The 10,453-nt window shown below is 44.9% G+C and overlaps 1 protein-coding gene across 1 annotated transcript; it reads left to right on the top strand.

Annotated features, from left to right (window-relative positions):
* Positions 1–1,282: 1,282 nt before the first annotated feature.
* LOC130041561 (peroxisomal succinyl-coenzyme A thioesterase-like) lies at positions 1,283–6,053 on the top strand. Its single transcript, XM_056133813.1, has 3 exons — positions 1,283–1,917; positions 2,348–2,550; positions 5,235–6,053. Exons 1-3 carry the CDS (start codon positions 1,461–1,463, stop codon positions 5,838–5,840), a joined length of 1,266 nt encoding a protein of 421 aa, XP_055989788.1. The 5' UTR covers positions 1,283–1,460; the 3' UTR covers positions 5,841–6,053.
* The last annotated feature ends 4,400 nt before the right edge of the window (positions 6,054–10,453 follow it).

Raw genomic sequence — 10,453 nt, 5'->3', positions numbered from 1 at the left:
ACATGGAATTTTGGTTTTTGTTTTGTTTTGAGGTCACACCAAGTGATGTTCAGGGATCACCCCCAGAAGTTTGAGGGTGGTTGGATTCATGTGGTGCTGGATTAAAACCAAGTCCTCCACATGTAAAGCATGTTTTGCATTCACTCATCCCACTGAGCTACCTCTAGTCCAGACATATTCCTATTTATATGTAAATCATGGAACATTGATAGAGAAGCAGTTACTCTAACATGTACATACAGATCTGTACATACACACTGCTAGGCATTGTGGAACATTATGCCTATGTTGTTACCAGGTCCACATTAAAAATGTTAATATAGCATCTACTAAGGCTCAAAAAACACCTATTTCTTAGGATACAGCAACTCAACTCCCAGTCTGGCCCATGGAAATGCCCTCAAAAGACTCTTGAAAGTTCAGGTTTTATGGGGCTGGAGCAATAGCACAGAGGGTAGGGTGTTTGCCTTGCATGCAACCAACCCGGGTTCAATTCCCAGCATCCCATGTGGTCTCCTGAGCACTGCCAGGGGTAATTCCTGAGTGCAGAGCCAGGAGTAACCCCTGTGCATCGCCAGGTGTGACCCCCCCCAATAAAGTTCAGGTTTTATTCCTAATAATCATAAATTGAGACATATCAAATATCCCCTGACAGTAAAACTGACTAGTTCCTTGAGGATCAGAAAGTGGAAAATTATTTTGCAGTGCTCATAAGCACCCTGCAAGGACTCCCACTCTATACACACAACTGAGCATAAGCAGATAGGCACTAAGGACACAATGATGGCTTCGTTCCCATGAAATGCAGCAAGGAAAGTCAAAACTGTTTTGTTGAAATGCGAAAGCAAGGAAAGGCGATTTCTTGACGTTCTAGCAATATTTTTTTTTAATTGGGTTGTAGGCTACTCTGATACAAACAGTCAAACAGTGAAAATTAAGGAAAGGCTTTGTGTGAGTGTTGGTAAGGACATCCTTCAGTAATTCACACATGGTCCTCACTCTCCCCCCACCCCTCACTCCCCACCCCCGCCCGTCTCCACATTTTCCTGGACTGGAATTCTGCTTTACTAGATGCTTGTTCATCACTCCAGTTTCACCACTAAAAACAGATTAGCCACACACTTTCCCTCCAGGCAACAGTGCTTGGAGGCTGAGTAGCATCCCTGGGCGGGCTCGGCGCCACACCCAGATTTCAGGAAGCCCCAGGCACATGCCGCCCAGGAGGGTCGGTACACTTACCATAGAAGAGAACAGAACATAGAAGAGAACACAGCGTGGTCCTGGCTGTGCCACCCGCAGCCGCCTACTCAAGCGGCTCAGCCACTCACTGCGCCTGGTGCCTGCAACATCGACCCAATCCGGACTCCGGACGCGGCTCTTCACAGCCTTGGGGTTGGACTGCGGTCTGCGCCTTGCGGCTTCCGGGTGCGGGGTCAGCGCAGAAACATCACGCGGCCAGGATGGAGGTGACGGTGACGGTGGATCCCAAGGAACGCAGCCTCTGGGACGAGCCTGTGCGCATCTTGGCCAGCGGCCTGGCCCCTGGGCAGCGGGTCACGCTGCGCGCGTCCCTGCGCGACGAGAAGGACACGCTCTTCCGGGCCCACGCGCGCTACTGCGCCGATGCCCAAGGCCGGCTGGACCTGGCGCGCGCGCCCGCCCTGGGCGGCAGCTTCGCGGGGCTCGAGCCCATGGGGCTCTTCTGGGCCCTGGAGCCCGACAAGCCTTTCTGGCGGTTTCTGAAGCGGGACGTGCAGACGCCTTTCGCCGTGCAGCTGGAGGTGTGGGACGGCCACGATCCGGAGCCCGAGCGGCTGCTGGGCCAGACGGAACACGAGCGCCACTTTCTGGGGCCCGGGGTGCGGCGGGAGCCGGTGCGCGCGGGCCGAGTGCGCGGCACGCTCTTCCTGCCTCCAGGTGAGCCTGGGGTGCTCAAGGGATCTTCACCTAAAACCGTGTCTGGGTTCTTTCTCCAGTCATCTGAAACATCAATGCAGAAGGAAGAAATCAAAGTGCAAGATTGCATAAAGGGTTGTTACAAGAGTCATTTCTGTGCCAATTTTCAAGTCAAAAAGTGATCTGTGCCTTAAATAACTCTTGGATCTGTGTGGTTAAGTTACCCTCCCTAGGACTCTAGGATAATTAATGAGAAGGGGCCCTGCAGATTATCCTCTTCTTCAAGGAACCTGTATCCCTCTCAGTACTCAGTGGCTCCTGGAGTTGTTTGCTTTGAGCCACAGGACCCTGCTAAATTGTTTAGAAAGATCCCTTAAGAAAAAAAAAAGAAAGAAAAGAAAACGGTTTCATATAATAATTGCAATACTCTTTATAATATTTTTTTCTCTAGGTCCTGGACCTTTCCCTGGGATCATTGACATCTTTGGTGTAGGAGGGGGCTTATTGGAATACCGGGCCAGCCTTCTGGCTTCCCATGGCTTTGCCACATTGGCTCTAGCTTATTACGACTTTGAAGATCTGCCAAAGAATTTTGACACCATAAACTCGGACTACTTTGAAGAAGCTGTGAGCTACATGGTTCAGCACTCCCAGGTTCTCATTGTTCTTTATTATTCTCCCCAGAAATACCTCGGGAGAGAGCAGTGCTGTGCCCTCACAGGACCAAGTGCACTGATGGTTGCTTGACTGTGAGAGCGACTTGGAGTGTTTGGAGATTTCCTTGGCTTAAGATGCTGATCTCCAGTTTTTGTTAGCTGGGCTAATGATGTAGAATTCCTCATAGAAATCCATGTGACAGTTTATTCAAAGAAAATAATAATAGTAAATAATGTGCCCCTTCATAGGGGCACACTGGCTAGCGTTCAGGATTGATGGATAAATGAACAACTTACAGATTGAGCATGAATCATGTTTTTTGTTATTGTTTTTTTATGAAGGAGGTAGATTTTGGCCACACCTGGCTCTGCTCAGGAATAACTCCTGGTGGTGCTTGGGGGCCGTGGTGCTGGGGATCAATCTGGAGTTGGCCATTTGCAAGGCAAGTGCCTTAACCCCTGTACTGTCTCTAGCCCTGATCATGTATCTGACATGCATGAAGCCTAAGGATGTTGGATCCTGGGATGTGTGAATTGTATGGAGTAGTTGATGAATAAATGAGAGAAATTAATTCCTTTTGCTATCCAAGTGGAGCTTCTAGTTAGCTCTGCATACTTTCTTCTTATGGGCTGGAGCGATAACCCAGCGGGTAGGGTGTTTGCCTTGCACGAGGCCGACCCGGCAGACCTGGGTTTTATTCCTCCGCCCGTCTTGGAGAGCCTGGCAAGCTACCGAGAGTATCTCGCCCGCACGGCAAAGCCTGGGAAGCTCCCTGTGACTTATTCAATATACCAAACACAGTAACAAGTCTCACAATAGAGGCGTTACTGGGCCCGCTTGAGCAAATTGATGAACAACGGGAGGACAGTGCTACTTTCTTCTTAATCTTTAATTCATTGATGTCAAGTCATGTTGTCAGAATTTGAATTTTGAGGGCTGGAGCGATAGCATAGCGGGTAGGGCGTTTGCCTTGCACACACCAACCCTGGTTTAATTCCCAGCATTTCATATGGTCCTCTAAGCGGTGTCAGGAGTCAGTTTTTTTCTGGTGCTTGGGGATCTAACTCAGGGCCCTATACATGGCAAGATTGTACTCTACCTGTATTCTAGCTGTATTCTAGCCTTGTTGATATATTTATTTTTGATGGTGGTGGTACTTGAGCCACATCTTGTGAGGGTTTTCTAGCTCTGTGGGTAGAGGATCATATGTAGTGCTCAGGGTACTATATGTGGTGGTTGAGAGACCATAAGGGGTGCTGAGAATCAAACCACAGTTGGCTCTGTGCAAGACACACTTTGCCTCTCTAGTCCCGTGCTAATATATTTAGATAAGGTATATTATTCTCTTCCAAGAAATGGTCAACCAGGGTTTCATACCCAGCACATTTTATGGCACAGTGAGCACCATCAGAGTGATCTCTGGGGGCTAGAGCTATAGCACAGCGGGCAGGGCATTTGCCTTGCATGTGGCCAACCCAGGTTCAATTCCCAGCATCCCATATGGTCCCTGAGCACCGCCAGTGGTAATACCTGAGTGCAGAGCCAGGAGTCAGCCCTGTGCATTGCCGGGTGTGACCCAAAGAAACAAAATAAAAGAGTGATCTCTGATATAGAGCCAGGGAGTAAGCCCTGGGCACTGCTAGGTGTGGCCCCCAAACGAAAGAAAACAAAGTAAGAAAAAAAAGAAGAATTAATGAAAGAAATTTGATATTGGGAAAATGTTTTTTGCTTTTCTGTATATATATTTTTTGGTGAATATCTTTAATGGAAAGTTAGAGTAGATATGTATTACACTAATTAAAATCAATGAAAAAAATGATACTCAAAGTTACCTAAAATACATTATTAATACCGGTGAGATGAAGTTAATGTAAACCAGAGGACATAAAAATATGAAACACTGGAATCTGACGTCGAATCTATTATGTCCACAATAAACCAATAAATTACAACTTGGAGAAAGATGTATATATGGATATACATATTATATATGTAATTATATATATTCTGCTCATTTCTTGAAACAGAATTTGACCCCACACATTAGATACCTAGGCATGTTGAAACTTTGATTCTGTCCACATGAAGATAGCCTTGCATAACTAGCATTCTGTCATATTTTCTGGTCACAATGGATATTGGTAACCTATTTCCAAATTTTCATTAAGGGTTGTTTGGGGACCAGAGTAGGTACGGTGCTTGCCTTCCAGCTGTCACTGAGGGTTGATTCCTTGCAGCACATACTGTTCCCCAGAACTGATTACTGCATCAGAGCCAGGAGTAAGCCCTGAGCTTTGGGTGTGGCCCCAAACCAAACCAAAACCATACACACAAAAAGACAAAGACGTGACATTCCTTAAGTGAAGGAACTCCTTCAACTGAGGTTGATTACCTTTTGGTCAATTCACAAATTAAACTAGCACCTCTAGTTTTAGTTTAAAAATCATAGTTCTGGGGCTGGAGAGATAGCACAGCAGGTAGGGCGTTTGCCTTGCACGCGGCCAACCCGGGTTCGATTCCCAGCATCCCATATGGTCCCCTGAGCACCGTCAGGAGTAACTTCTGAGTGCAGAGCCAGGAGTAACCCCTGTGCATCGCCGCTAGGTGTGACCCAAAAAAGAAAAAAAAAATCATGGTTCTATGATGTATGTTCTTGACTCTTCTCCCTTTTTTTCTTTCAGGTAAAGGGTCCAGGCATTGGACTTCTGGGCATTTCTTTAGGGGCTGATATTTGTCTCTACATGGCCTCATTTTTAGAAAATATCACAGCCACAGTGTCCATCAATGGATCTGGATTCAGTGGAAGCAGACCCATGCACTACAAGCAGACTAGCATTCCCCCATTGGGCCATGACCTGAAAAGAGTCAAGGTAACTTTCTCAGGCCTGTTGGACATTGTGGATATACGGAATGACATTGTAGGTGGATATGAGAATCCCTGCATGATTCCCATGGAGAATGCTGAGGGGCCTATTCTCTTCATTGTTGGGGAGGATGACCATAACTGGAGGAGTGAGATGTATGCCCAAAGAGCCTGTGAACGTCTACAGGCCCATGGAAAGGAAAAGCCCTTGGTTCTTTCTTACCCTGGGACTGGGCATTACATTGAGCCCCCTTACTTCCCTATGTGTCCAGCTTCCTTGCACAGAGTTGTGAACAAACCTGTGATATGGGGTGGGGAGCCCAGGGCTCATTCTAAGGCCCAGGTAGATGCATGGGAGCACATCCTAGCCTTCTTCTTCAAACATCTAGGAGGTATCCGGAAGACATCTTTCTCCAAGTTGTAATTTATTGGTTTATTGTGGACACAATAGATTGAAGGTCAGATTCTAGTGCTTAATATTCTTATGTCCTCCGGTTTACATTAACTTTGTCTTAGTGGTATAATGTGTTTTAGGTAACTTTAATGTTTTTTCATTGATTTTTATTAATGTAATACATATCTATTGTAACATTCCATTAAAGATATACAATAAAAATAAAGATATGCAATAGAAAAGCAAAAAGTATTTGCCCAAAATTAAATATCTTCCTTCCTCCTTCCTTCCTTCCTTCCTTCCTTCCTTCCTTCCTTCCTTCCTTCTTTCCTTCCTTCTTTCCTTCCTTCCTGTTTTGGGGTCACAACCAACAATGTTCAGAGCTAACTACTGGCTTTCTATAGAGATCACACTTGATGGTGCTCACTGTGCCATAAAAGGTGCTAAAGGGATGGCATACTCAGCGGTGCTCAGGGGTTACTCCTGGCTCTGTCAGCACTCAGGAATCACTCCTCTAGGTGCTGAGGGATCATAAGGGATGCCAGCAATTTAATATGGATCAGCCCCAGGCATGCAAGCACCTAACTCATTGTACTATCTCTTAAACATGATCTTCCGCCATATTCTCCCTTAAACATGTACCTCCTCTATTTCTCTCCGTCAGACCTTCTAATTTACTTTCAGGAAAAACAGCCTTGGGACCAAGAGAGATGATACATTCATTATTTACAGTGGTGGCTGCCCTTAGCTTAGAGTAAGGATTGTCCACACAAAATGTGATTTGAGTGGGGATGTGGAGAGGGGTGTACAGAAGGGAGCCTTTGGATATCTGTCCACCAATAGAATGAGATCAACAACAGTGTCAATTCATCACTCTTGTTTATATAATGGAAACCTAATAAAGGAGACTACCAAGGATCAGATGAATTTCCCTGCTATTATGTGTTGTATGGCACACATCAGTGCTAGGAGATTATGAGATCTTGAGTCCACGGACAAGAACAACACAAACTCCATGTTAGGAATTTCCCTGAACTTTGTGCACATCATCCCCTGGCTGAGTCCCCAGTTCTTCTTCCTATAATTACTGTGTTGTAACTAGATTTCACATTATAGAATTTCAAGTATTTCAAGTAGTGTAACACCCCTCTGTGTGTATAGGATTCAACACATCCATCATCAGAGTTCCAGTGCCATCTGTTACCCTGTACCAAAGACCCCATCCTCCCATCCTCCCACTCCCTCCCCTCCCATCCCATTTGGAAACCACCACAGTTCTCACCAAGCCTAGAAGGTAGTTTTGTTGCTGTTTTCTATTCTTGGATGATTTTGATCTCTTCTTTTCTTCTACTTCTACTACGTGGGCAGTTATGGGAAGCCCTGCCCTAAACTTGGATTTAAGGTCAGAATTAAGGGTGGTCTTTCATGAGAACTATTCCCGCTAACTCTGGAGTTCTTTGCAAGCTTGTTGCACCAAACCTAGTGAACTTAGAGTTTATAATGCATTCTGCTGTCTTGCAGCTGAAGTCTCTCTAAATCTGTGGATTTGTTGGGAATGTAGCTCAGTGGCAAGAGCACTTGCCTTGCATGTGAGGGAAGGGGTGTGACCCTGGTCACTGCTTACAAAGAAGAAAAGGATAGGAATGTTTAAATGAGCAAAACTGACTACCTTTGTCTTTGGAGATTTACTGGGAAACAGAGTCCAGCTACCACAACAGATGTTAGATTACGGATGCCTGAAATGAGCAAAACTTTCCCAAACAGTAGCTTATATCAAACAGGCACTGAACTCCCTCTCAGAGGAATTAGTAATGTTTAACTTCTTTTGATTTCAACAAAATTAAAAACCAAAGTCCAAAAGAAAGCAACAAATCAACACAAAAGCAGCACAGAGAAAGTAAGCAATTAATGATTTAAAGAATACCAAGAAGAGGGGGCTCGAGCAATAGCACAGCAGGTAGGGCGTTTGCCTTGCACGCGGCCAACCCGGGTTCGATTCCCAGCATCCCATATGGTCCCCCAAGCAACGCCAGGAGTAATTCCTGAGTGCAGAGTCAGGAATAACCCCTGAGCATTGGTGGATGTGATCCAAAAAGAAAAAAATACCAAGGGGCTGGAGCAATAGCACAGCAGGTAGGGCGTTTGCCTTCCACACAGGTTCGATTTCCAGCATCCCATATGGTTCCCTGAGCAGTGCCAGGAATAATTCCTGAGTGCAGAACCAGGAGTAACCCCTGTGCATCACTGGGTGTGACCCAAAAAGCAAAAAAATAATTAAAAAAAAGTAAAATAAAAATTAAAAATACCAAGTAAATCAGAAACCGTTAAAATTATGAATGGATCAAACTTATTTGTAAACATAACTAAACTGTCACACTGGACATATTCCAACTACTTAAATATTTAAGAATCTTAAAAAAAAATGTGGGTTGGAGCAGTAGCACAGCCGGTAGGGCATTTGCCTTCCACGGGGCCAACCCGGGTTCGAGTCCCAGCATCCCATATGGTCCCCTGAGCACCGCCAGGAGAGAGCCAAGAGTAACCCCTGTGCATCGTCAGGTGTGACCCAAAAAGCAAAAAAATTAAAAAAAAATCTGAATAAAAGGAAAAGCAAAGAAAAGGATATACCTTGTAAATGTGAACAAAAAGGAAACTGGTATAACTATTAATATAATTAAAAATAAATTCAAGATTTTAAAAACAGTAAACTATTATTAGAAAAAAACTTTTTTTGTTATTTTTTATTTTGAGGTGACCACCCCCAACTGTGCTCAGGACTCACTCCTGCTCTTCATTCAGCCATCACTCCCAGAGGTGTGCTGTGTGCAAGGCAAGCACCTTCCCTACTGTACTATCCCTCGTGCCTTAATTATTATTTACGTCATTTATTTTCTTTTTAGGGTCACACCCACAGTTCTCAGGTTTACTCTGCATTCAGGGATCACTCCTGGTGGACCCGGGTAACCACATCGGATTTTTATTGTTTTTGTTTTTTGTGGCTTTTTTGGGTGGCACTCAGCGATCCTCAGGTGTTACTACTACTGGCACTGCACTCAGGAATTACTCCTGGCAGTTTGGGGGCTATTATATGGGAAGCCGGGGAACAAACCCTGGTCAGAAGCATGCAAGGCAAATTCCCTACCTGCTATGCTATCACTCTGGCCCAGGTAAGCACATGGGGTGCAGGGGATTAAACCAAGTCAGCTGCGTGCAAGCAAGGCAAATTCCCTACCCACTGTGTTATCTCTCTGGCCCCAACAGTCAAGTATTATTATAGGTCATGAATAGCATAATTTTTTTGGATTAAACTGCAGTTCTTTCCCCATGGGACCTGTAAGTCAAGCCACTGTCAGTGTAAAGAGCCCAAGGGGTATTCAGGTTGTGCTGGCAGGGTTTCTCAACCACTTTCTGACTTTGTGTCTTCCAAGAGTCTATCCAGTGTCTTGCTAGGTCTCTATATGTGTAATTTTCATCAGTGGTCCCTTAGAATATTCCCAGTGTTTTATGAACATATTGAATTTTGTTTCTTGTTTTGTTCTGAGGCCACACCAGGTGGTGTTCAGGTATAACAGCTAGCAGTTTGAGGGTGATTGGATCCATGTGGTGCTGGATTTAAACCAAGTCTTCCACATGTAAAGCATGTTTTGCATTCACTCAGCCCACTGAGCTACCTCTAGTCCAGACATATTCCTATGTGTATGTAAATCAATCGGATATCGATAGAGAAAGCAGTTACTGTGTATGTACAGATCTGTACATACACACTGCTAGGCATTGTGAAACATTATGCCTATATTATTCCCAGATCCACATTAAAAATGTTAATATTGGGGGCTGGAGCGATAGTACAGCGGGTAGGGTGTTTGCCTTGCACGCAGCCAACTCGGGTTTGATTCCTAGCATCCCATATGGTTCCCCAAGCACCATCAGGAGTAATTCCTGAGTACAGACCCAGGAGTAACCCCTGAGCATAGCTGGATGTGACCCAAAAAAAGCAAAGAAAAAAAAAGTTAATGTAGCATCTACTAAGGCTCAAAACGCTTATTCCTTAGGATACAGCAATTCCACTCCCAGCTGTTAGCTCCACCAAAATGCCTTCCTATATCCATCAGAAGAACCAAATACCCATTGACAGTAAAACCGACAGTTCCTTGAAGATCAGAAAGTGAGAAATCATTTTGCAGTGCTCATGAATACCCTTAATGACCCCCACCCCATTTGGCAAATTTCAAACAACTGAGCATAAGCAGATAGGCACTAAAGACACACAATGATGTCTTACTTCCCATAAAACGCAGCAAGGAAAAACAAACTTGGGTTGTTGGAATTCGGGACAAAGTACCTTCTGAAAACGGCAGCAGATTTTGGACTTCTGCCAAAATTGGTTTTGAACTGTAAATTACTCGGATACAGTCAGCCAGTGAAAAATTCAGAGAAAGATTTGTGCGAGTACTGTTAAGGACATCATATAAGAAATTCACTCAGAGTCCTCACTCTTTTTTTTTTTTTACCACCCCCTTCTTCATCCCCCCACACGCACCCCCCGCACCCTGCCGCATTTTCCTTGGCTGGGATTCTGCATAAGGATTACCTTTTAGCAGCCCAGTTTCACAACTAACCACAGATTAGCCAACCACTTCCCT

The sequence above is a fragment of the Sorex fumeus genome, unplaced genomic scaffold (assembly GCF_029834395.1).
Source record: "Sorex fumeus unplaced genomic scaffold, SorFum_2.1 ptg000098l, whole genome shotgun sequence".
Taxonomy (NCBI): Eukaryota; Metazoa; Chordata; class Mammalia; order Eulipotyphla; family Soricidae; genus Sorex; species Sorex fumeus.
The sequence above is the reverse complement of the archived record's forward strand: the minus strand, read 5'-3'. Positions and strand labels throughout refer to the sequence as shown.